This window comes from Vipera berus, assembly GCF_964194415.1.
Source record: "Vipera berus genome assembly, chromosome: 14".
Taxonomy (NCBI): Eukaryota; Metazoa; Chordata; class Lepidosauria; order Squamata; family Viperidae; genus Vipera; species Vipera berus.
The window spans coordinates 5,827,949-5,854,969 of record NC_138217.1 but is presented as its reverse complement, the minus strand read 5'-3'; the positions used below and the strand labels follow the sequence as shown (position 1 = coordinate 5,854,969).

General features: G+C 44.6%; 1 protein-coding gene across 1 annotated transcript in view; it reads right to left on the bottom strand.

Moving 5' to 3' along the window:
- The window catches only part of ADGRD1 (adhesion G protein-coupled receptor D1), a gene marked incomplete at its 3' end in the record, with an annotated part of 96,717 nt that extends 70,145 nt beyond the window's left edge, over window positions 1-26,572 (bottom strand). Inside the window, exons 1-13 of the mRNA XM_081338815.1 lie at window positions 26,344-26,572; window positions 26,178-26,214; window positions 22,678-22,761; window positions 19,529-19,624; window positions 17,578-17,700; window positions 11,323-11,499; window positions 9,174-9,428; window positions 7,572-7,636; window positions 6,525-6,680; window positions 3,851-3,910; window positions 3,636-3,753; window positions 1,674-1,784; window positions 356-431 (exon numbers count right to left, since the gene is read on the bottom strand). Coding sequence (XP_081194941.1) covers window positions 356-431; window positions 1,674-1,784; window positions 3,636-3,753; window positions 3,851-3,910; window positions 6,525-6,680; window positions 7,572-7,636; window positions 9,174-9,428; window positions 11,323-11,499; window positions 17,578-17,700; window positions 19,529-19,624; window positions 22,678-22,761; window positions 26,178-26,214; window positions 26,344-26,397 — 1,412 coding nt within the window. The 5' untranslated portion in view covers window positions 26,398-26,572. The remainder of the gene's footprint in view (window positions 1-355; window positions 432-1,673; window positions 1,785-3,635; window positions 3,754-3,850; window positions 3,911-6,524; window positions 6,681-7,571; window positions 7,637-9,173; window positions 9,429-11,322; window positions 11,500-17,577; window positions 17,701-19,528; window positions 19,625-22,677; window positions 22,762-26,177; window positions 26,215-26,343) is intronic.
- Window positions 26,573-27,021: the final 449 nt, after the last annotated feature.

Below are 27,021 nucleotides of genomic sequence, written 5' to 3'. Positions count from 1 at the left end.
TCCCCTTTACCCTTCCTTTCTCTTCTCTTCCTTCACCCTTTCCTTTCCCTTCTCTTCCTTCACCCTTTCCCTCCTTCCCTTCCTTCCTTCCTTCCTTCCTTCCTTCCTTCCTTCCTTCCTTCCTTCCTTCCTTCCTTCCTTCCTTCTTTCCTCTCCTCTCCTCCTCCCCTTTACCCTTTTCTCTTCTCTTCCTTCACCTTTTCCTTTCCCTCCTTCCCTTCCTTCCTCCATCCCTCCCTCCATCCCATATCTTAAAATTGCTGAAATTGAGAAACACTGTGTGAAGTCAAGCAAACCTATCCAATCTCATATTCAGGAATAACCACAAGCGTGTTGTGCTTTTAAGGGGACTTACTTGGTGTCCAATGGTTTGATGCTATGGAAGTACTGATGCATAGAATGATAGAAGAGACCCACAATTGTAATCCAGGCTGTAAAGAAGGCAAAATTTGTCAGTATCAGGATCACAGTAATGCAGGAGGTGAAACCCAGTACTTAAAGCTACCTTGGATGCCAATAACTTTATCCTTTTTCATCCTGGGTCACTACTGCTCTAACTGTTGTAAGCCACCCGGGGTCTCTTGAATAGTGAGATGATATATAACTTTAATAAATTACATAAATAAATAATATCAAGGTTTGACTCCGTGAACTAGTACCGGGCTACAGCATGCCAGCAACCAGTCTGCACAAACAACCGGTTTGCACATCCATCCGCGGGATGCAGGCAGCACACAAAACCACACCGCCTCTGGTCCGCGGAAAAACCTCCCTCCATGTAACTCAGACAAGTCAAACACAAGGCCCGGGGCCCGGATCCAGACCACGAAGTGGTTTCATGTGGCCCGCGAAGCCATCCTGGAAACATTGAGGGAACGGCCCCCACTGCCTTGGCCCTGGCCCAGAGACCCTCCTTCTGCCAGAGACCCTCAGATCTGTCCCACTCCTGCCCAGGCCCCCATAGGCACCCTTGATGTGAACGATGTAGAGCTGGCCACGCCCACCCAGTAGGCCACACGCACTCTAGCCACGCCCACCCAATAGGCCACGCCCACCCTGGCCACACCCACCCGGCCCCCTGAGGGCAACCGCAATGCTGATGCGGCCCTCAATGAAACTGAGTTTGACAGCCCTGATGTAACTGGTCCCTGGTGCCCAAAAGTTTGGGGACCTCTGCTCTACAGCCTGTAGATCATTGTGGAAAAGGGGTTTGAAAACTAGGAAGGATTGGTGTGAATTTGCCACCAGTTGAGACAATTGAAAGAAGTTAAAGTGCTCAAGAATTCATTCCTCTGTTGGAAAATCTTGATTGGAGCTGCAAAAATCTTGATGACCACTAGATGACAAAGCAGTATGGGGGGAAAAAGTAACTCTTTGCCGCCTTCCAATGGCCACACCGATTTTTGCAAGGCAAGAAACAATTCAGTTTCCCATTTCCCCTCGATTAACAGGTTTCTCAGCAATCCAAAGAAGGAAAGACGTATTTGACCCAATCATCAGAAGGGCAATTCGGAAGAAAGATGGTTTCTCCTGGCCCCTTCCTTGGCCTACCTGATGGGCTGGATGTTAATTCCCATAATCCCCAGCCATACGGTGGAAAACCTTGGCTGGCAGGAGAAAGCCAAAGGCGGCAGATTTGACCTTTCTTTCCTTCTGCTAAATTATTCCCTTACCTGAATATTGGAAAGCTTCTCTGGGTATAGAAATATAGCTCTGTCCTTGTAATGGGAAGCGATATTGAGGCACATTCAGGAGCTGAGGAGGCATTTTAACCAGGGAATAATCTGTATAATAATGCAAACATTGATCAAAACCCGAAGGAAAAGGAGAGCAAAGCCATTAGTTAATTCCTGCGTATTGTTGAGCCCCCAGGTCTGTTCTTTTAACATTTTTAGCGATCAGGGTCTTTTGAAACAAACCAGCGGGGGGGGGGAAATATACTAGAGTTTTAAGCAGGAAAAAAAAGACGGAACTTTATCATTTTGCAACAGGTTAAAAAAAATGGAGAACTGAAGAAGGAGAAATGTGGGGGAGGTTTTTTTTTTTGTTCTCTGTTGTTTTGTGGTGACTGGATTTACATTTTGATCTATACTGCTGAGTGTGGAATTTTAATCGCCTTCCAGCGCAAGGCGAACAGACCTGGAAGAATCAAGGCTGATGCATGATACTGTAGCTCAGACATGTCAAACACAAGGCCCGAGGGCCGGATGCGGCCCGCGAAGTTGTTTCATGTGGCCCACAAAGCCATCCTGGAAACAGTGAGGGAACGGCCCCCACTGCCTTGGCCCTGGCCCAGAGACCCTCCTTCTGCCAGAGACCCTCAGATCTGTCCCACTCCTGCCCAGGCCCCCACAGGCACCCTTGATGCGAACCATGTAGAGCTGGCCACGCCCACCCAGTAGGCCATACGCACTCTAGCCACGCCCACCCAGTAGGCCACGCCCACCCTGGCCATACCTACCGGGGGGCCCTGAGAGCAACCGTAATGCTGATGCGGCCCTCAATGAAATTGAGTTTGACACCCCTGATGTAGCTATATCCACCAGCAGGCTCATCAAGCGACAACACACAATGCCTGTGTGAAGGGCAAGACCTTAAGAAAACCCACTTTGGAAGACCTGAACTAAGTCAACCAAGGCTGACGTTTCTTCTCTATTTTTCGTTTCTCCTTCTTCCTTTCCTGGATTCATCATAGAGGTTCCTCAAGGAGGGATGAGCTTTCCATCCCAGGAAAAAACAGGAAAGGAAAATTTCATGCCCTCCTTCAGCAAGTGAAAAGCCACAGAGGTGGCTTTGTTCAATTATTTATTTATTTATTTATTTATTTATTTATTTATTTATTTATTTATTTATTTATTTATTTATTTATTTATTTAATTAATTTTATAGGCCGCCCTTCTCCCTAAGGACTCAGGGCGGCTCACAACAATAAAAATTAAAAACATAAAATAGAAAATTTAAAAAAGAATTAAACAATAAAACAAATACAATAATTATATGACAATTTAAAAACCGGTAAAAACCCAATTAAGAAACCGTAGTCAGTCCAGGCCCGCTTGTTGGAACAACCAGGTCTTCAGTTCACGGTGGAAGGACTGAAGGTCAGGGGCCATCCGCAACTCCGGGGGCAGTTCATTCCAGAGGGTCAGTGCGCCCACAGAGAAGGCTCTCCCCCTGGGGGTCGCCAGCTGGCATTGCCTGGCTGACGGCACCCTGAGGAGGCCGACTCTGTGGGAGCGAACTGGGCGATGGGAGGTTGACAATGGCAGCAAGTGGTCTCGCAAGTACCCCGGGCCTAAGCCATGTAGGGCTTTAAAGGTTATTACCAGCACCTTGAATCGCACCCAGAGGGCAACCGGAAGCCAATGCAGCTCGCGCAGGAGTGGTGTAACGTGGGAGTACCGAGATACTCCCATAAGCACCTGCATGGCTGCATTCTGCACCAGTTGAAGCCTCCGGGTGCTCTTCAAGGGCAGCCCCATGTAAAGAGCATTGCAGTAATCCAGGCGAGAAGTGACGAGGGTGTGGGTAACCGTGCATAGGGTATCTTGGTCCAAAAAGGGGCGCAACTGGCGCACTAGGCGAACCTTTCATCTCCTGTGTCGGAGAACAAAACTGAGGCCAATAAATCTCACCTGCGACAGGTGAAGTCCCTTGGACTGTTATGGTCGAAGGGCTTCCTCCTAGATTGCGTGCGACATGAAATGTCACACTGTCGATGGTGGACACCAGCCCTCTGGCAAGGGATGCGGTCTGAAAGTAGAAATGACAACGCTGGAGTGATAAGCAAGTGATGGAGGCCTTGACTCCTGGAGAACCCCAATAATGTCTTGGAAGATATTATCCTTACGTGGTTCCTGCTGATCCAAGCGGCTATCTTGAGAACTCTTTCCACCACTTGAAAGAAAACCTACAGATGAACAGAGACAGGTTATTTGCGATGATGTGATCACTGCCACCATCATCTTCATTGCCTGGTGTGATTCTCCTGCAAATTATGCATTCCCGCCAGAAACCTGGGACAACTGTTTTTGCATATTGTCGATAGATATTTTATTGGGAGCCACACAGAGTTTATTATAATATGGGTGGCTATGTAAATGTTTTTTAAAAATAAATTGGTAATTGATAGATAGATGGAGAGAGAGAGAGAGAGACAGACAGAAAGAGAAACAGAGATAACAATAGAAGCCCAATAGCTAGAGAGATAGCGATAGAAGATAGATCAGTGATAGATAGATAGATTGATAGATAGATAGATAGATAGATAGATAGATAGATAGATAGATAGATAGATAGATAGATAGATAGATAGACAGACAGACAGACAGACAGACAGACAGACAGACAGACAGACATATAGAATAGATAGATAGATAGATAGATAGATAGATAGATAGATAGATAGATAGATAGATAGATAGATAGATAGACAGACAGACAGACAGACAGACAGACAGACAGACAGACAGACAGACAGACAGACAGACAGACATATAGGATAGATAGATAGATAGATAGATAGATAGATAGATAGATAGATAGATAGATAGATAGATAGATAGATAGATAGATAGATAGATAGATAGATAGACAGACAGACAGACAGACAGACAGACAGACATATAGAATAGATAGATAGATAGATAGATAGATAGATAGATAGATAGATAGATAGATAGATAGATAGATAGATAGAGTAGATGATCGATAGATAACAGATGGATATATAGTTGATAGATAGACAGACAGATAAGGATTCCAATGCCTGCTTTCCCATGCTCCACTTTTGAGACCTACATAAGCTGCAATCAAATGATTTTTCACAAGGACTTTGGGCCTTATACCAAAATCTTTTTAGAAAATTCAGAAGTATGGCAAGGGAGGAATTGAGTTTCACTTTTTCTTCATTAATGCAAAAATGTTTTATACTTTCTGTTTCTGCATGGCTGTGCCCACAAGACATGACCGCCACATTTCCATAAAGTCAGTTTGTATCATCCCACAGAGATACTGAAGCTCTTTTAAACATTTTAAAGGCTTTGAAACATCAAGAATAGAACTATGCTTTAAATTTCTCACATCAAAATATTTTTAAAGTCCTAAATCCATTGACAGTGCTTGCTGATACATATTCATATTCCTTTCCCATTCTGCAGTCTTCAGAAATGGATTGAGATCTGTAGACTCCCTGACACTCTAAATTAAACAAGGGAACCAACCTAGAACTAAGGAGAAATTTCCTAACAGTGAGGATGATTAATCAGAATCCTTGAGAAATTGTTGGCACTCCATCACTGGAGGCCTTCAAGAAGAGATAGGACAACCTTTTGTCTGAAATTGTATCTGGTCTTTTGCTTGAGCAGGGAGTTGGACTAGAAGACCTCCAAAACAACTTGTATAGCTCACAAATCATTTTGATGTTGGGGCTGCCTCCCACTTCTCACATATGCCTGTGTCTTCATCATAGCATCATAAACTGTGTGAAAGAGACTCATTTATATATGGTTCATTTATATATGATTTCTGTTTTTGTGTGTGTCTGTGTGTTGAAAAGAATTCACTCACTGGAATTCTTCTATAAGATACTGCTTTCATCTTAATAAATCTCGATAAAGAAGAATCTGTGAAATTCAGGCTTGCAATCACTTGCAATCAGTCAAAGATGAGAACATAAACATTTCTTCTGTTAGACTAGGGATCTTCAAACTGGGCCTTTTTATGACTCATGGACTTCAACTCCCAGAATTCTTCAACCAGCATGCCTGCCTGAGAAATTCTGGGAGTTGAAGTCCATGAGTCATAAAAGGGCTGAGTTTGAAGACCCGTGTGTTAGACGATGGATGGATGGATGGATGGATGGATGGATGGATGGATGGATGGATGGATGGGTGGATGGATGGATGGATGGATGGATGGAATGTGATAGATATCCTACTTCATAAATTTGAAAGATTGGATTGCAATTCATTCATGCCCTCTTCCTAGGCATCTGTAGAAGCCGTGGTGATCTCAAGCACATTATGATGTCATAGCTCAAATGACATGAATTTCACTAATCAATGACCTCATAACACAAGTGATGACACTTGTCCCCTGGCAGGTGCCCAATCTCTCTTGAATCCCAGAATAGAATAGAATAGAACAGAACAAAACAGAATAGAATAGGAATAAAGTACAGTAGAGTAGAGTAGAGCAGAGCAGAGCAGAGCAGAACAGAATATTTTTATTGACCAAGTATGATTAGCACACAAGGAAAATGACACTAGTGCTATAGTATTTCTATAAGGTAGAAATGAAAACAGTTTTATTTGACTAAAACAAGATGGGAACCTGCTTATAGTGCACTGCCTAATAACTAGAGGATGTTTCCCTCTATAAATTGATCAATTACCTTAGTAAACTGATTAGCAGATGAAAGAAAGTTACCTTAGTAAAGTTGATTTTTAAAAAATGGGGGAAAATTACCTCAGTAAATTAGGAAATGGCCTCAATAAGCAGATTAACGGATGAAGAAAAATTACCTCAGTAAGATTGTAGGCAGTATTTGCTGTGAGAGATTCATTAAGCATGGCATTTGAAATGTTTTTCAGATAGTCCATCGTGACATATGGGTCCTGGACACTATGTTTTCCCTCTGTGAGATTAATTATGATGGATTGGTAGGCATTTATGGAAAGCTGTAAGCATAAAATAGCAAGATTGAAAGGTCCTTCTCTTCAGGAGTGATCGCCATTGAAATAAAATGTCCTTTTCTTCAACAATGGCACTGACTCAGCATTGACCAAGGAAACAAGCTTCTTCTTTCATACATTTACTAGATAATCATTTTTAATTTGTCCACTTTTATCTTCAGGGTCTGGGCTGACAAGGAAATCTATTCTGTCTGGAGGTCCTCCCTGCAAAATTCAACTTCCTGGATAATCCATTTTATTTAGTTTTTTTTATAAATATTCTATCTGGCCTGCCAAGCCATTGATAAAGCTTGAGGGGTGGTTTCCACTTTAAATGGAGTAAAATGCAATTCAGATGCTGGTGGAATCCAATTACCTTAACTCAAATTTCTATTACAACTTTTCCTTTGAGAAAATTCCACTGCCAAAATAGCTCATTTCTCTGACTGACGCAACTTGGAAGAAGGTTTTAATTTCGACCATGAAAGGTCTCCACAGCTCATAATGTCCAATAGTTGCCTCCATTTTCCTTTCAACTCCTATCTACAACCTTGAACTTGGGCGTCTCTGGAGCAAGTCCATCCCCTTAGCCACCACACTACAATATCTACAAATTATGCATTTTAGAGAAAATAGCATGCAAATATGACAAGAGTATGTCCAATTGAACACAGTATGTGCAGATTTCTTTTTCTTTTTTTTTCCAAGTTCACAGATGGATGCAGAAATCAAGCGGAATACAGTTGACAGAAATGGGAAGCACAGATTTTGACCTCAGAGTTAAGCCTTTCTTTTCTCCTTCTTTCTGGTTGGAAACATGGAATGATATAACTTTTTTCCCCCTCTAACATAAGCAACCTGGCAATGTAACGGAAAGAATTTAAGGAATGCACCTACCACTGGATGGTTTGCTGTTGTTTGCCATCCCCACGGAGATGTTGAAGCAAGCACTGCCTGGTCACCTAGAAACCACAGTGAGAAACATTAACCAGGACTTTCCCCTTGGCTACAGAGAACTGGGGTGGGGGATATAATCCAAGGTAAAAGTTGGTGTTATCCAGAAGAAAAGTTGAATGGCTGAATGTGAGGCTAGCTAACATTCTCCCCTGTTGCGGAATGAACAGATGGTTGACATCACCAGCATATCTTCGATAACAAATTGTTTTCAGGAGCACCACCTCCCTAAACCTCTTTCCTGTAGACTGAATTTTTCTCTATTTTGGCTTTTAGGAATTAACCTCAGTATGGCCACACCGTGGTCCTTTCCTTCTCTGCATCACCATTCATTTTTTAACATGAAACCTTGTTTTGGCTAAGTTACATTCTCATTTTGTGGTCTAGATTTAGCGGAAGAGCGGATGGGGATACAAGAGATAAATTGGAGGGGAGACGACATAGAAATGGGTACATTGGAAAAAATCACTTTGGTATCCAGAAAATGCCATTGAAAAGTTCAAAATCATGTAAATATCTGGGCTGGCTAGTTCCTTGTAGAAAGCAGCTTCTTGATACAGTATTTTGGATATTGTGATCTGGGCTAGCTAGTTCGCTGTGGGAAATGGCTTCTTGAGACAGTGTTTTGAATATTATGATAATCCCAATGGAGGCCACAGTTTAGCAAAAGGATAAATCATTTGCTTTCAGGAAAATCACATTAAATCCCTAGCCTTGTCATCTGTGAGTAGATGATCAGGGTGTTAAGGTTCTGCAGTAAAATTATGCTGTTAGATACACTAGGAAAGATGGACAAATAATCTGATTTTTTACACACAGATTATGTCAGAAGCCTACACATCTATTCTAACCCCTAAATATTGAATGGGGTGATTTTTCTCCCTCAAAATGAGAATGATCTCCTGATGTTTTTAGGGTGTCTCTGTCACAACACAGTCATCTTATCCAGCCTTTGCAAACTCTGGTTAAGAGTTAAGATTTCCCGACTCACTGGAAATCCTCCTGTCATATCACTGAGGACATTGAGCATTCTGTTCAAGGTTCAAACGAGAAAGATACTGTATTTTCCGGCATATAAGATGACTTTTTAACGCATGAAAATCTTCTCAAAAGTTGGGGGTCGTCTTATAAGCCGAAAAATACGGTATTCAACTCCCCTTGCTGGGGTGAAACTTACCAATAAAGGTAAAGGTAAAGGTTCCCCCGCACATGCGTGCTAGTTGTTTCCAACTCTAGGGGCCGGTGCTCATCTCCGTTTCAAAGCCGAAGAGACAGCGTTTGTCCGAGGACGTCTCCGTGGTCATGTGGCCGGCATGACTAGATGCCAAAGGCGCACGGAACGCTGTTACCTTCCCACTGTAGTGGTCCCTATTTTTCTACTTATATTTTTACATGCTTTCAAACTGCTAGGTTGGCAGAAGCTGGGACAAGTAACAGGCGCTCACTCTGCTATGCGGCACTCGGGATTCGACCCGCCAAACTGCTGACCTTCTGATCGACAAGCTCAGCGTCCTAACCCACTGAGCCACAGCGTCCCTAACTTACCAATAGCAGCTGTGAAATACTGCTTGATCTCGTTGGCGGTAAGCACTCTTTCCCATATGATGAATTCGTCAAAGGCACCATGGATGTACCGTTTCCCTTGACGGCCTTCGGAGCCCATCAGCAAGTTCGAATTAGAGTCCCCATAGTTGTAGAAATCTTCCCCATGGGGATCAACATTGTTCAAAGTCCCATTGATGTAGACTTTCAGGCCCTCTTTAGATTTCCAGGTAAACAGGATATGAGTCCAATGGGGACCTGAAAAACAGTGGACATGGAGGTGATGTGTGAGGGCCCACTTCAAAACCTCATCCTAAGAAACCAGAACTCATGGAAGCCGTTTCTTCCAAAAGGAACTTTTATTAGGAGAAGCTGATAGCAGGCATAATAACCAGGATCTGAGGATTTCCCACTCAGATCAATAGGTTAAAAGTGTCCCAAGCAAACCCCACCCCAACAGTTCATCTGGTCAGTTCGAATGGGCCAATCCCCAGGTGTTAAGTCCGTTGTGGGAAAACGCTGATAACACCGGTGTTTGTTGGATCTTCACACCTTCCCTTCTGAACAGGAAATAAGCCAGATGCCCAGAGGCACATTCCTTTCTCTCCCAATTTTTTGCTGACATCAAGGGGAAAAGACAGTTCAAAGAGTGTGTATGCAGAGACAGCGAAAGAGTTACATTGTAGCGATAGATAATAACAAAGAGGCAGCCTGCAGCATCTTCCCCCTCCCTTCCAGGAGTATGGCGGAACCCAGAAGAATAGAATTAGAAAGAGCCCCTTAAACAATATGGGTTCTGACATGATGTCTCAATTTGTACCTTTAAGTAATAAGCGATCCTTGACTCCATTTGTTGAGAAAGGTATAGCTCACAAAAGGTCAGGTGGATTACAGTAAAACAAAGCCAGAACTGAGGGCTGCGCGCCAGAACTGAGGGCTGTGTGCCAAAACTTTACATTTAAACTTCCCCATCTCAGATACATGCCCCCCCCAACCCCATCATCCAATCAGTTTCAAAGAATATGTCTTTGAATGTTCTGAATGTAAGTTGTCTTGCAGCTGCATTGTCTCACCAAAGAAATGGCCTTCAGAGATTTCTCCAACGGTACAGCCTCAATTCAACCCTCCCAAGTCTTCCCACTCTCTGTTTCCCGCCCCCAGCCCGTCCAAGGTTTACGGCAAACGGACACCGAACCCAGGAAAGCACTGGGGTGAGTTGACAGTTTTGACAGGTGACCGTCATTGTAATGGTATGTGAGAATGGCCTTGGCAGACAGGAGGAAGACCTGAAGATTAGGCAATGGTAAGATCAGAGGAAGCTGAATCTGCAGAAGAAATAAGGGTGTGGCAGGTGGCCCACACAAGGGACCTCCCTAGTTGCTTGGGCTGCAGAGGAGAAGAGGGCGAGACATCTTTTCAGACCTGCAAGATCCGGCTAATGTAACCTCACAATAAGTAGCAGAGACCAACAGTGGATTTCTTGTCTTCCGTAGTTAACACTTTTGGTTACCTGAATAGTTTTGACAGCTCAATTACGTTTTGTTGTTTTTAAGAATATTGCCGATGCCTCCTGAATCACGCAGCTCAGTTCTCCACAGATAGAACGATAATTATGTATAAATGATTGTGAATGCATCAGGTTTACAAATAGGTCAGTGCATTTATTTCCGCCCATTTCCAATTAAGCTAAAATGTTAATTTTGCAGCTCTTGTGTTATGTTTTTTTTTCTTTGCCAAGGCTTTGTGTCACAGGAGCTGTGGTAGCACAGTAGTTAGAATGCAGTATTGCAGGCTGACTCTGCCCACTGCCAAGAGTTCGATCCTGACTGGCTCAAGATTGACTTCCGAGGTGGGTAAAATAAAGACCCAGATTGCTGGGGGCAATATGCTGACATAGGGCTATAAAGTGGTATAGAAGTCTAAATGCGATTGCTATTTAAAGACTTTCTGGCCTATAAATACATTTGCTTTTGATCATATACCATAGCTCAGGGTTTCCCAAGCTTGGCAACTTTAAGACATGCAGACCTCAGCTCCCAGAATTCCATAACCAGCACGGTTGGCTGAGGAACTCTGGGAGTTGAAGTCCACTGCAGAAACACTACCGTAGCTATCAATTCAAGGAATGCATGCATCTTAGGAGGAAAAATACCTGGCAAAATAAAACTTGCTGCCCATTTCCTGGACGTGTGATGATTAAAGAATTCCACAGAGCCTTTGTGTTCACCAAAGAAGACTTTAAATCTGTTAGAAAGCACCTGATCCCCATATACCGGGACAGGCTTCAGTTGATACCCTTGAGTCTTCCAGAAAAAGGAAAAAGTCACACCTAAGGGAACCAAAAGACACAGAAGAAGGATTGTCAGTTGCATTTTTTAGGCTTGGAGAAAAATATATGTCACACAACGGGAGAGAAATACATTTAGGAAGTCCGTGACTTGTAACTGCCATTGAGCTCAAAATTTCTCTTGCTAAGTGAGGTATTTGTTAAGTGTGCGTTGCACCGTTTCACGACCTTCCTTGCCACCGTTGTTAAGTAAATCCCTGCGGTTGTTATTTATTATTATTTATTTATTAATTTAATTTGTATACCACCCTTCTCCCGAAGGACTCAGGGCGGTGAACAGGGCAATACATAATAAAAAACAAGATACAAAAATTAAAAAGTAATTAAACAGCAATGCCCGTAATAAATTAATACAGATTAAAAGTTAAGAGCAATTTATAAACTTAGTCAAACTTAGTCGCACAGCTGTTCAGTGACTCTGGCTTCCCCACTGACTTTTGCTTATCAGAAGGGATTCCATGAACCATGGGACACGGCAACCGTCATAAATGTGAGTCGGTTGCCAAGCATTGGAACACTGATCATGTGACCCTGGGGATGTCACAATAGTCCTAAGTGAAAAATGGTCATTAAAAATGGTCATTTTTTTTCCTTGTTGTATCTTTGAATGGTCTGTACTTCAAAGAGTTTTGGTTTGCCCGCTGATTCACAAGTGCTAATTTAGACACATTCCCATAAAATGGGAAGGGAAACACTCCTCTCATCACTGTGTTGTTATGACAGGTCTGCTAATCTTTAAACGAATTCTCTGGAATGATGGTTAGCACTCAGGATTATTATCACCATCCCTCATATTTCTGGATATCAAGACCATTAGTGATGGTGCGGTGGTTAGAATGCAGTATTGCAGGCTCCCTCTGCCAACTGCCAGCAGTTCGTTTCTCAATGGCTCAAGGTCAACTCAGCCTTCCGTCCTTCCAAGGTTGGTAAAATGAGGACCCAGATTGCTGGGGGCAACATGCTGACTCTGTAAACCACTTAGAGAGGGCTGTAAAGCACTGTGAAGCTCTGTGGTCTTGATATGCAGTTGTTCCTACCAGCTCGTCCTTTACTCCTATTTCCACCTCTGATGGCTTACACCAGAAGTGAGCTACTTGCCCTGAGAGCTTCCCCACTCTCTCAGAGATGGCCATCAGACCTACGCCGCCGTTTCCTTAATGACGGGTCCTGGGACCCCGAGAGGTGGCATGGCGCCAAGAAGAGGCTCTTGGGTTTTCTTTTAAAATTTTTTGAAGGGTTAGGGAGGGGGGAGGGTCAGGCCCAGCAAATCGAGGGGAAGATCCCACCGGACCTGTCTCAGCCTAAGTTGGCCAATGGTCGCGGCAATATGAGGGCCTTGGAGAGTCTTGTAAACCAGGGGGATGGGACAGGGATACCGATCCCCACAGTAATTGGGAATGGCAGCAGATGGAGGAGCAGAGGGTCATATCGTATTCTGAGATCACGCCCACGCTATCTTCTTGCTGTGGCGCGCTCTGACCCTCTGGCTCCCGCTTGCTGCCCTGGGGAAGAGGGAGGTCTGACTCCTGAGCTCAGGCTGATCTATTTTAATGCCAGGTCTGTTGTGAATAAAGCTCCCCTCATCCATGACTTGATCGAGGAGGAAGGCGCAGACCTGGCATGCATCACGGAAACCTGGCTGGGCCCAGAGGGAGGGGTCCCTCTGACTGATTTATCCCCCCCAGGTTTCCGTGTGCTACATCAACCTCGAGCTCAGGGTAGGGGAGGTGGCGTGGCGATCGTTATCAGAGAGACCCTCCATCCGCGGGAGGCCACTGCCCCTCAGATAGACGGATGTGAATCCCTCCTCTTAAGGTGGGGTCCTGGTGGTCAGTTGGGCCTACTTCTGGTATACCTCTCTCCAAGCTGCACAGCAACGGTTCTACCCAAGCTACCTGACGCCATCTCAGGATTGGCGGTCGAATTTCCAAAGCTTATGGTACTGGGAGATTTTAATCTACCTTCCCTGGGCAGTGCATCAGAAGTGGCCCGAGAGTTCATGGCCTCCATGACGGCCATGGACCTTACTCAAATTACTCAGGACCCAACTCACGAGGGAGGAAACATGCCGGATCTAATTTTTGTCTCTGGGCAGTGGCTAAATGGGATGGGTGGGGTTACTCCAACATCACAACCCCTTTCATGGACAGACCACTACCTCCTGCGGTTGGGCCTCCGTCACGTCACCCCCCGATGTCAGGAAGCGGAACCGACCAGGTGGTTCCGCCCCAGGCGCCTGATGGACCCAGATAAATTCCAGATGGCGCTTGGACCGATTCCCACCTCCCTCTCCCACAACCCGGTCGAGTCCTTAGTTAATGCCTGGCAACAGGCTGCTTCGGAGGCGCTCGACCGCGTTGTCCCTTTGCGGCCTCTGACCCGGCGCAAGTCCCGACTCGCTCCTTGGTTCTCCAAGGACCTGCGGGAGATGAAGCGCCAGAGAAGGGGCCTAGAGAGCATTTGGAGAGCCAGTCGGTCCGAGTCTGACCGAACACAGTTAAGATCCTTTTCTAGATCCTATCTTGTGGCAATGAGGGTGGCAAAGCACGCCTACTTCACCACCCTCATTGCGTCCGCAGATAATCGCCCGGCCGCCCTATTTAGAGTGGTCCGCTCCCTTTTAAGTCAAGAGACGGGAGAGGACCCCCTACATGGACGGGCTGAGGAATTTAGTAAATATCTGGTGGACAAAATTGCTCAGATTCGGGCTGGTCTGGACTCTGACTGGGCAGTATCTAACGAGAGGAAAACGATGAAGTTGGCCAAGTACATTTGGGAAGAGTTCGATCCTGTGACTCCGGATGAAGTGGACAAGATCATGGGGAAACTAAGTGCCGCCACATGTTTGTTGGACCCGTGTCCCTCCTGGCTAGTCTATGCTTCTCGGGAGGTTACACGAGGCTGGCTCCTAGCAGTTATCAATGCCTCACTGAGTGAAGGGTACTTCCCGGCTGCCTTGAAAGAGGCGGTGGTAAGGCCCCTCCTCAAGAAACCGGCACTGGACCCAGCTGTTTTAAACAACTTCCGTCCTGTCTCCAACCTTCGCTTCCTTGCGAAGGTCGTTGAGAGCGTGGTGGCACGACAGCTCCCTTTGAACCTGGAGGAAGCTGAATATCTAGATCCGTACCAATCGGGTTTCAGACCGGGGCACAGCACGGAGACGGCATTGGTCGCGCTGGTGAATGATCTCTGGCGGGCCCGAGATAGAGGTTATTCTTCTGTCCTGGTCCTATTAGATCTATCAGCGGCTTTTGATACCATCGACCATGGTATCTTACTGCGTCGTCTTGAGGGGCTGGGAGTGGGAGGCACCGTTCTGCGTTGGTTCTCCTCCTACCTCTCGGACCGTTCGCAGACGGTGTTGGCAGGAGGGCAGAGGTCAAGCCCTAGGCCTCTTAATTGTGGAGTGCCTCAGGGTTCGGTGCTCTCGCCCCTCCTGTTCAACATCTATATGAAGCCGCTGGGAGAGATCATCCGTAGCTTCGGGGTGAAATATCATCAATATGCTGATGATACCCAGCTATTCATCTCCACCCCGAACCAACCCAGTGATGCCCTCGATGTGATGTCCCGTTGTCTGGAAGCGGTACAGATTTGGATGGGAGAAAACAGGCTTCGACTCAACCCGGCCAAGACTGAGTGGCTGTACATACCGTCATCTCGTTTAGTCCAAGAGGTTCCATCTCTGACTATAGGAGGAGAGATGTTACCTCCCATTGATAAAGCACGCAATCTGGGCGTCCTCCTAGATTCACGACTCAGTTTTGAAGATCACATTGGAACCGTGGCTAGGGGGGCATTTGCCCAGATTCGTCTTATATACCAATTACGCCCCTTTTTGGACCGAGATGCCCTACGTACAGTCACCCACGCACTCGTTACCTCCCGTATTGATTACTGTAATGCTCTCTACATGGGGCTGCCCTTAAAGACCACCCGGAGGCTTCAGCTGGTGCAGAATGCAGCTGCGCGGGTTGTGATGGGAGCTTCCCGATACTCCCATATTACACCCCTCCTGCGGGAGCTGCATTGGCTACCAGTTGCCCTCCGGGTGAGATTTAAGGTGCTGGTACTTACCTTTAAAGCCCTACATGGCTTAGGTCCGGGATACTTGCAGGACCATCTGCTGCCGGGAACAAATTCCCATCGTCCAGTACGCTCACACAGAGAAGGCCTCCTCAGGGTACCGTCAGCTAGGCAATGTCGGCTGGCGACCCCCAGGGGGAGGGCCTTCTCTGTGGGAGCACCAACCCTATGGAATCAGCTCCCCCCTGAGCTTCGGATAGCCCAAAACCTCCAATCCTTTCGCCGCGGCCTCAAAACACACCTGTTCCACCAAGCTGACCTAGACTGACAGGCATCTTAATTAATTTATATTTAGTATTTTTAATTCATTTTTAAATTCTCTAATTTTTTATTGCACTGATGTTCTCAATTTCATTTATCTTGATTTATGCACTTATTATATGTTTTATTGTGAGCCGCCCTGAGTCCTTCAGGAGATAGGGCGGGATATAAATCCCATCAATAAATAAATAAATAAATATAAGTCTAAGGGTTATTGCTAATGCTATTGCTCACTCCTTCCTTCCTTCCTTCCATCCATCCATCCATCCATGATGTGCAGTGGTTAGAATGCAGTATTGCAGACTAATTCTGCCCACTGCCAGCAGTTCGATCTCGACCGGCTCAAGGTGGACTCAGCCTTTCTATCCTTCCGAGGTCGGTAAAATGAGAACCCAGATGGTTGGGAGGCAAGAGGCTGACTCTGTAAACCGCTTAGAGAGGGCTGTAAAGCACCGTGAAGCGGTATATAAGTCTAAGGGTTATTGCTAATGCTATTGCTCGCTCCTTCCTTCCTTCCTTCCTTCCTTCCTTCCTTCCATGATGTGCAGTGGTTAGAATGCAGTATTGCAGACTAATTCTGCCCACTGCCAGCAGTTCGATCTCGACCGGCTCAAGGTGGACTCAGCCTTTCTATCCTTCCGAGGTCGGTAAAATGAGAACCCAGATTGTTGGGAGGCAAGAGGCTGACTCTGTAAACCGCTTAGAGAGGGCTGTAAAGCACCGTGAAGCGGTATATAAGTCTAAGGGTTATTGCTAATGCTATTGCTCGCTCCTTCCTTCCTTCCTTCCTTCCTTCCTTCCTTCCTTCCTTCCTTCCTCCCTTCCTTCCATCCATCCATCCATGATGTGCAGTGGTTAGAATGCAGTATTGCAGACTAATTCTGCCCACTGCCAGCAGTTCGATCTCGACCGGCTCAAGGTGGACTCAGCCTTTCTATCCTTTCGAGGTCGGTAAAATGAGAACCCAGATTGTTGGGAGGCAAGAGGCTGACTCTGTAAACCGCTTAGAGAGGGCTGTAAAGCACCGTGAAGGGTTATATAAGCCTAAGTGCTAAGTGCTGTTATAGGGTTTCAATTGGTGAGAAATTCACTCCTTTGTCACCTCTGGAAGAACGCCATGGATTAACAAGGCTGTTTTAACTTTAAAAGTAAATTTACAGGATGTTAGCCCGGATATTGATAAAAACAAGTGGATGCAGATCCTTAGAGATATTCCATGCTCGGAGCCAGCCCTGTTCTTATCCAGCAAAGTTTATCACTTGGCCCATAAACAAGATAAGATAGTCCTAAGGGGAAATGCCTCGATGATACATTAAGATAGATCCAGGGGAAAGATATTACAATCCAGGGTGGAAACTGCTAAACCAAACCATTAGCTGCAAAACTCTGGATGGATTCTATCTAGGGAATTCCCAATCCTGGGCCCATTGTTTTAAGCCTGTGTTAGTTACAGCCGTAAACAAATGTGCATAACTTATTCAGCAGGCTGCTTTGCCATTTCCTAAGCAAATAATTTGGAAGTAAAACCCCTACGAACAATTTGCATAACCGCTAATGCCTGGAAGAGATTTTAACGATTCCCTTAAAATGCAGCTCAGCGAAACGTCCTTCTCCACCCCCCTCCCAGTCGTGTTGCTAGAATAAAATTAATGAAATAAAATATGAATGTACAGTATATCAAAACCACAGCGATGGGGATAATCTCCTACTAACCTTCAGGCTCACAGAATTCTTGGTTAATAATGCAAGAGTTTTGATAATTTCCGAAAAGGAGAAAAGCAGCTCCCTTGACATTTGGGATATAGATACCTTTGTTTACAATCCCTTCTACGATATCTAAGGAAGAAAAAGGAAGGGAGGAAAAAAAATATTACCATATTCTGGTTGGCCCTACCACTCAGAAGCATGACCAGAACAATTTGTACTAAACACTAAACACCAGGAATCCTCTTAAAGGTGCTTTTTTCAAAAGGCAACTGGACTGTTTTTTTTTTCTGGAGGTGGAGAAAGAAGAGGAAGAGGAAGAGGAAGATGAAGAGGAGGAGGAGGAGGAGGAGTTTGGATAGCCACTTGAATGGTATAGGGCAGACATGTCAAACACAAGTACTATAACAATGCCACCCGCTTGCTCTTTTAATGCATGTTTTAGAATTATGAAAATGTTCCAGTAATATTTTGTAAAGATCAGGTACACCAAGGAGCATGGGGATGCCAATTAATACAGACAGAAACACATTGATGCTAATTGACCTTCATATTTGGGAAACCATTCTTACCTCAAAGGGAAAACCTGGTGTGCTGTGGATAATGCCTCAGTTTGAAACTGGGAAATAGCTGTTTCATTTGAACAGCTAATCAACCATGAAAAACCACTTATAGCTCCCACAACACATTATGTTTCAAATTGCAGATAATTGCTAACATACAATGCAAATTAGGCATGTTATAATCCCTTAAATCAGACATGTCAAACACAAGGCCCGGGGGCCGCATCCGGCCCACAAAGTGGTTTCATGCGGCCGGCGAAGCCATCCTAGAAACAGTGAGGGAACGGCCCCCACTGCCTTGGCCCTGGCTCAGAGAACCTCCTCCTGCCAGAGACCCCCAGATCTGTCCCACTCCTGCCCAGGCCCCCATAGGCACCCTTGATGCGAACGATGCAGAGTTGGCCCACCCAGTAGGCCATACGCACTCTAGCCACGCCCACCCAGTAGGCCACGCCCACCCTGGCCACACCCACCCGGCCCCCTGAGGGCAACCGCCATGCTGATGCGGCCCTCAATGAAATTGAGTTTGACACCCCTGGTATAGGGTCTCCTGCTTGAATAAGAAGACCTCCAAGGTCCCTTCCAGCTCTATTCTGAATTGAAGAAGCTTCATCCATTGTTGAACAACTGATAAACAAACGAACAATGGATGGAGCTTCTTGGTGAGAAGCGAAATGTCTTCTTCTTCTTCTTCTTCTTCTTCTTCTTCTTCTTCTTCTTCAAGGGAAAAACAGTCCAGTTACCTTTCGAAAAAAGCATCTTTGAGATAGCTATGACCTGGATGACTGAGAACCTTCATACGTAGGCACCAGGAATCATTCTTCTTCTTCCAGCCATTCCTGAGGAACCATTCCCAAACTGAGGGGGCAGAGCTTCCCCTCAATTTGGCAGAAAGATACGAGGAAACTATGGTCTCTCACGAGAAACTGGCTGAGAGGAGAAGGGCAGACTGTGGGCTTCTGATGTTGAGTAAACACAGGTATATATTTGCCAGATCAAATCAAAGTTGGATTTTCTCTCAAGGCTGAGGTTCCTGAAGGACCCATGCTGGCTTGGCTCGTGCATCACTTTAAAGCATAAATCAGGAAGGCAAACAAACCAGGATTTTGTTTTTCCATTTTGCAGGCTTTTGACAAGCCAGAAACTGCAGCAGCTAGGACAACAATACCAGACCTTCAAACAGGTTGATGGACTCAAGAGATCTTCTGTAGTTTTCGCTGGGATTATTTAGCTTCTGTTCTCTAAGAACCTCTCGTTAAGCTCCATGTTAAAGGAAGGAAGGAAGCTTATCTTTCAACCAAATTGGATTTCAAGACCAAAAGCCCCTTCACAATGTCCTGGAGAACGGGAAAAACCAACCTTGACAAATATAGAAAAGGATCATCTAGATTTCTCACCTACGGTCGCGGAGAAGTTAGAGTAGGCAGAATCATTGGTATAAACAAAAGTAGAATTATGGTAATGAAGCACAGTGAAGCTGTGGGATCTTAGCACTGCATGGGAGAAGAAAGAAAACAAACAGTAATGGAATGGAAAAGCAACACCATGAATATATATGCAAGATGGATAGGAATCAACCAGACCATGTCTCTCAATCAACATCATTGCAAAGTGCCCAAATCTCCACCTTCCTGGGTTACAGCTAGAAAGAGCTAGTTCTAATGGAAAATTAAATTGCCTTATCTAAGAAACAATTGCTCTTATTTATTTTTAAAAGAATCTCTTTTATAGACAAGGAGAAAATAGGCTGAAGACAACTTTAAGTAACACCAGCTGCCTGCAATTAGTGCAGGTTCGCATCCCACCAGGCTCAAGGGTTGACTCAGCCTTCCATCCTTCCGAGGTAGGTAAAATGAGGACCCAGATTGTTGGGGGCAATTAAGCTGACTTTGTAATAATGCCGCTTGGGTGTGTGTGTGTGAAAGCCCTAATAAGCAGGCATATACATAGAATGAAGGCTACTGCTAAGCTTGTAAGCCGCCCTGAGTCTTCGGAGAAGGGCGGGATATAAATGGAATTAAAAAATAAAATAAAATAAATAAAACTGAATCCTTAGTGGCTGATTCTGGTTTAATCAGCTCCTCATTCTGGTTTAACCAGCTCCTCGCGGGGGGGAAAATGGGTTGTTCTCCAACTTCTAAAGACTTGATTCTACCAAGCAAAGATGATCTCTGGTGGGATTTTCAAGATCACCAATGTTCATATCATCTAAACCCATTTTTTGGTAGAAGGACTTTAAGTTAACGATTGAATATCTTTGGGGCATTAAAGTCCCGAGTATGGCACCACATTGTTCCAGCAAGAGCTGGGAAACACGTGGAGATCAGAATCTGGGATCTAATAATCTTCTGGGTGTTTTGGACTACAAAATCTAAGAGCCAACATTCTAGACCAGGGGTCTTCAAACCTGGCCCTTTTATGACTTGTGGACTTCAACTCCCAGCCAGCGTGTCTGGCTGAGGAATTCTGGGAGTTGAAGTCCGCAAGTCATAAAAGGGCCAAGTTTGAAGACCCCTGGTCTAGACGTTGCTATTCAACAACATACTGAGAACCATCAATTCTTCATCTCCAGTGTAGACCAAACTGATCTAGAACCCATTGAGAGTTTGATTCGTCCTACAGCTTTTTACGGTTTCTTCAACCCCCTCCCAATCTTCAGTAATAATGTGATAGGAAAGACACTTCCTGAAATATATGTCTTACAAAAAGAAAATTACATGTACAGGTGTCTGAAGCTGAAGATTGACTTGGAAAGAAGGTTCTCTGGACCTTGACAAATGAAAACTAGGTTTAGTAAACATGTGTTACTAAAACTAGGTTTAGTAAACATGGGTGAAACGTGTGAATTTTTCCATGTTTGCACATGGAAAAATAAACACTGTGGCTACATAACCATTAATATTCACCACTTAAACCATCTGAAATAGAAGGAATTGTTGCTAACAGATTCAGAATCTCCCATTTATGTTTCACGGTCAGTCCCCGTTAAAGCCTTTTAGAGTTTATGCTAACAAAAAAAAATTATACTGGATATTCTGTTCTGCAATTGTTTTGCTGCAGCGAAAGGATAACATGACTATCCTATGTGGTTTTTGTCTGGGACTCAAGCTGAAAATGCCAATCTCTGCAAAAGGCATGCCATTGAGAGAGACAGAACTGGAATTGTCTTTATGAAGGTGCCAAACACAGACACACACACAATGGATAAACAACGGCAGGCAAAGTTGACAATGTTTGAAAGGTTGATGAATGACAAAGGTGGAGTGAAGAGCATGAATGCTTGGTGGAAAGCCATGACAAGGATGGGAAGAAAAATCAGTGGATGGTCTCTCCTAAACCTGTAGAGTTGGGAGTGCAATATCACAACCAGGTAATGAGTAATCTCTGGTAACACTGGACCAAACCTTCTTCATCTCCGGGGTCCAGGTTTACTGCCAAAACAAGGCATACAGTTCAATCACAAGACTGCTCAGAAGTAACCCAGGTGCCTTGCAAGGAGCCCTGCATGAGTTTTGGAACCATTGGACCTAAAGATACAACTACAGGAAAATAGTTACATGGAATACAACAGATTGGTCTATATAATACATATAGGTAAAGGTAAAGGTTCCCCCGCACATGCGTGCTAGTCGTTTCCGACTCTAGGGGACGGTGCTCATCTCCGTTTCAAAGCCGAAGAGCCAGCACTTGTCCGAGGACGTCTCCGTGGTCATGTGGCCAGCATGGCTAGATGCCAAAGGCGCATGGAACGCTGTTACCTTCCCACCGTAGTGTTCCCTATTTTTCTACTTGCATTTTTACGTGCTTTCGAACTGCTAGGTTGGCAGAAGCTGGGACGAGTAACAGGCGCTCACTCTGTTACGCGGCACTTGGGATTTGACCTGCCAAACTGCCGACCTTCTGATCGACAAGCTCAGCGTCCTAACCCACTGAGCCACCGCATCCCTAGATAATACAGTACAAATATTGGAAACTAAATGGTCCCTGCTGTTCTTCCCTCTGCCTGCCAGCCAACTCCAACAGAACTTTCTATCGTGAAGCAAACTGGCAATTTCTTTTAGCCGGAGAGCTGGTTTTGACCACTCGAAAAGTGGGGAAGGAAAGGCCATTGGATCCCATTTCTTCACTGGGTCAACAGCTCAAGGCAAAATGGTATTCCCACACCACAGATCCTGCACCTCCTGATGTTCTGATCGTAGCTTGTGGAGTCTTTGTTGCTCTCTGAGCTTAACTATTTCACTGCAGTGTCATGACCCAACGAGGCAACATCACTAGTGCTTGAAGGGAGTGGAGATTGTGGAGAGGAGGAGAAGGAGGAGGAGGAGGAGACAACTGGACAGCAACTTGTCTGAAATGGTATAGAGTCTTTTGCATGACTAGGGAGTAGGACTAGAAAACCTCCTTTCTTGTTACCTAGTTGGGTCATGAAACATCTGTGAGATAACCACCAAGCTCAGAAACCACCCCAAAGTTCAACCTTCAGCTACAAATATTCTTTTCTATCGGTATCATATCTTATTCTTGGAGGCCTTATTCTTCAGCCTACCTCCATCAGTGTCCTTTAATTCGTGGATTCCTTCTACAGTCTCCAGAGGCCAATATTGCGATGCTTGAGCGAGAACACGGAAGCCTGTCAAGAAAGGACAGCGGGACCAAGGTCATCCCCTTTGTGAAAAACTCAAACAATTGCCAGCTATTTCTTTATTTATCTTCCCTTCCCCTCTGCTTTGATTTGTTTTTGCTTCTCTTGAGTTAGATTTTAAATTGAAAAATGCTGGGGACGTGGACCTGAAAATGGGAGAACGTGTACTCAATCCCTCCATTTCTAACTCTGATAAGATCAGTTGATGGATATTTTTTTGAGAAGATTCTAAGCATCTCCTACCCCACCCAACCAATTTTTGAAATTCTTTGGCCTTTCAAAGACCCATTTCATCATGGGGGGGAGGGAATTGACAATTAAAGTTGGAGACTCTGGAAAGAGTGCAAAAAAGAGCAACAAAGATGGTTAGGGGCCTGGAGACTAAAACATATGAAGAACGGTTGCAAGAATTGCGTATGTCTCTAGTTTAACAAAAAGGACTACAGATGACACGATAGCAGTCTTCCAGTATTTGAGGGGCTGCCACAAAAAAGAGGGAACAACCTATTCTCCCAAGCATCAGAAGGCAGGACAAGAAGCAATGGATGGAAACAACTCAAGGAGAGAACCAACCAAGAACTAAGGAGAAACTTCCCAACAGTGAGAACAATTAACCGGCGGAATGGCTTGCCTCCAGAAGTTGTGGGTGCTCTTTCACGGGAGGCTTTTAAGGGACTCGACAGCCACTTGTCTGGAATGGTATAGGGTCACCTGCTTAAACAGGGGTTGGACTAGAAGACTTCCAAGGCCCCTTCCAACTCTGCTACTCTGAGACTGTATCCGTCTGTGAAAAGGTCTTCTGAAGACTGAGCTTTTCTAAGTCAAGTAGGTAAGGACTGAACACGGGGACGTTGCCATATGAGGCAAAACTGATGAACTTCAGATCTTCCCTGTCTCCTTCTGCTCTACCACCAAGTTGCTACTCAGTAACTACTCCTTCAGCACAGAAAGAATGCAACCTTAAGAAGCAGAGATTATACAAGCAGTAGCTGTGAAAGCTAAGGATGTCCTTAATCCTTCCTTGTGCAGTATAAACACTCAAGCACACAAGTGTTAAATCAACAAGTGTGGAAGAAAGCTTGAGCTGGTAAAGAGAAGCAGAAAATAATATATCTTTGTTCTCAGGTGTTCAGTGAGAAACCCTGAGTGGTGAGAATGACAGAATACACAGCTCTAAGAAAGAAGGAGGTGGGCTGGAGCACCCATTATACCCAACCATTGAACATCCTGGTTGGGGCTAATAGGAATCAGACTCCAGTAACATCCAGATCGCTACCAGTTCAACTTTGCTTAAAAACAGTGACCTTCTTGCAATGCATATTTTTAGCATCAGAAGCCTGCTCTTGAAACAATCCAGATTTGTAATCGATTCTCCTTAAATGTTGCCTTTATTGCTTGCTCACTTCCTGGCAACTCAGAAGGGAGTGCGGACAGAGATAGAAAGGTTTGCCAAAAATATGGTTGTGGATTAAAAAGTTAAAAAAAAAAACCTTGTAAGCAACAACGGTGCGATGAAAGCGTGCTGCCAAAACATTCCAGAAGTCTTGTAAAAATGCAAGTCTCCGGTTCTTATGAACCACATTTTTTCCCTCTGATGATTGGACCCCTCCCTGTGATTTATGGAGGCTGGTGCCTGCGAAGCAGGACTGACATCCTCTTTCAATTAAGATAGGTATAGGGACTGTTAGTTGCTCCACTTTAGAATTAAAAACAAAGCTAGCTATATGCTTCGGAAGGGAGCAAAATAAGAGAATAACAGAGTTGGAAGGGACCTTGGAGGTCTTCTAGTCCAACCTCCTGCTCAAGCAGGAGACCCTATACCATTCCAGACCAATGGCTGTCCAGTCTCTTCTTAAAAACCTCTACCCACAACTTCTGAAGGCAAACTGTCCCACTGGTTAATTCTTCTCACTGTCAGGAAGTTTCTCCTTAGTTCTAGGTTGCTTCTCTCCTTGGTTAGTTTCCATCCGTTGCTTCTTGTCCTGCCTTCTGGTGCTTTGGAGAATAGCTTGACCTCCTCTTCTTTGTGTAAAGGTAAAGGTAAAGGTTCCCCCGCACATGCGTGCTAGTCGTTTCTGACTCTTAGGGGCCGGTGCTCATCTCCGTTTCAAAGCCGAAGAGCCAGCGCTTGTCCGAGGACGTCTCCGTGGTCATGTGGCCGGCATGACTAGATGCCAAAGGCGCACGGAGCGCTGTTACCTTCCCACCGGAGCGGTCCCTATTTTTCTACTTGCATTTTTTACGTGCTTTCGAACTGCTAGGTTGGCAGAAGCTGGGACGAGTAACAGGCGCTCACTCTGCTACGCGGCACTCGGGATTCGACCCGCCAAACTGCCGACCTTCTGATCGACAAGCTCAGCGTCCTAACCCACTGAGCTACTCAAATATTGGAAGACTGCTATCGTGTCACCCCTAGTCCTTTCTTTTCATTAAATGAGACATACCCAATTCCTGTAACTATTCTTCATAGGTTTTAGCCTCCAGTCCCCTAAAAGCTACTTCAACTTCTTGAAAGCGCTTATCATGAAAAAAAAATAGTCATTCTTGGTTTAGGGAATGAGGGAATTGAATGAAAAAAATCAACGTTACTGAACTCTAACATCATCTGATCTCAAAATGAAGGAAGTCACGTTGCCGGACAGGTTGAGCTGGCCCCAAAGTAAATCATTTTTATAAACCTACATTCCCTTTTATTTAAAATGAAACTGAGATAACAAAAAAAAGCAGATGTTCAGACAAGTCAGTTTAAAGCTGCATTTGAAAGAAGAAGCCTGTAAAAATTAATACTTTGCAATTTAGCATCGGGTTCCAGAATGGAAAACTGAAAAATAACTCCACAGTGGCGATTGACAAAATGGTTTGGCCAGTCACCAAAGATGGATCTCATGAGAAATAAAAAAAAAGAAACACTTCAGCCACAGCTGAAATGTTACCAGCTCGCCATTCCTGCTTTAAAATTAATTCTAGGATCTGTTTGCTAGCCTTAACAGCTCCTTCATTTTTCTTGGGCTAGGTAGGACGATCTCAAGTCGCTTAATCTGCCAACTGTCCAACCTTCACAAAGTTGCCCAACAACCACTGGGTTTGTGTAGAGAGTTGAACTCACAGCTGCCAGTAGATTAGCACTGCCAGTACACCCCTATCCTTTGAGACCTGTTGTGACAACCCTCACAATCCTCCTACTTTGACTCACAAGCCCTACATACAAAGTCCCTGATTTGGTGAGACCCAACATGGGTTGACATCCCAGGCAAGGCAACCTGCTGCTTCTTGTTGCATTTGATGTTCTTCAGCAATATATCTAACCATGCTTTTGTGGAAGATGGAGAAGACAGAGACAGGACAAGGGGGAACGCAGCAATCATAAAGGTTTTCAGAGTTTCGAGATAGCAAAGATTGCTTACCAGGATGTTTTTGTAGCCAGGTATGAGTCCTGTAAACCTATAGGTTAAATATATATAGAGAGAGATGCGTCAGTAGGATTCAGAGCAGCGAACGTTTCCAAAGAAAAGAAGAAAGATTAAAAAAATTTTAAAAAAAATAAACAGCACAGGTTTTTGAGACCATTACCTGAAATAAAATCCACAAAAAGAGATAAGAAAGTTTCACCAGCCAATTTGCCATGATCCCTTATCTCGTTGCACACCAGGAAACCGACACACACGATGATAAAATCTCAGCTCACAGTAGTCATAATATCACTAATAATAAAACTTCCAGTTCTCCATTGCCATCTGGTCTTCTTCTTCTTCTTCTTCTTTTTAAAAAAGGGTGTTTTCTAATCATCCATACAATAAGCCCATTCCGTCGACTGGTTTGTAGCAAGGGGGGGGGGAAGGAAACCAAACCCAACTCTTCTTCCTTGAGGTCTAAGAATTAAGGTTTCAAAAGGTGGAGTCCTCCTTGCGTGGCTGATAAATCCATTCCAGGAAAGAAAGAAAAAAAAAGGAAGACGAACAGTGAATAATGAAGGGGGGGAAAAAAGTGAATAAACTTGGGATGATTGCAGAGGCAAGTTTCTCTTCTCCAACTTTTGCTAGCAGCTTTCCCTTTTTAGATTTGTCTTCATTTGATCAGATGTCACTGGGTGGAAATGGAATTTGGCTTGTTTTAACAAAAAGAGAGAGAGAGAGAGAAAGAGAAAGAAAGTGCCTCGGAGAGTAAAGATTTTAAATATTTGTTCTCTGGGGCAAAAAGAGGGTGGGCTTTTGTGGAGAGAAACTGTTCATTCTTGGGAAAAACCTGACC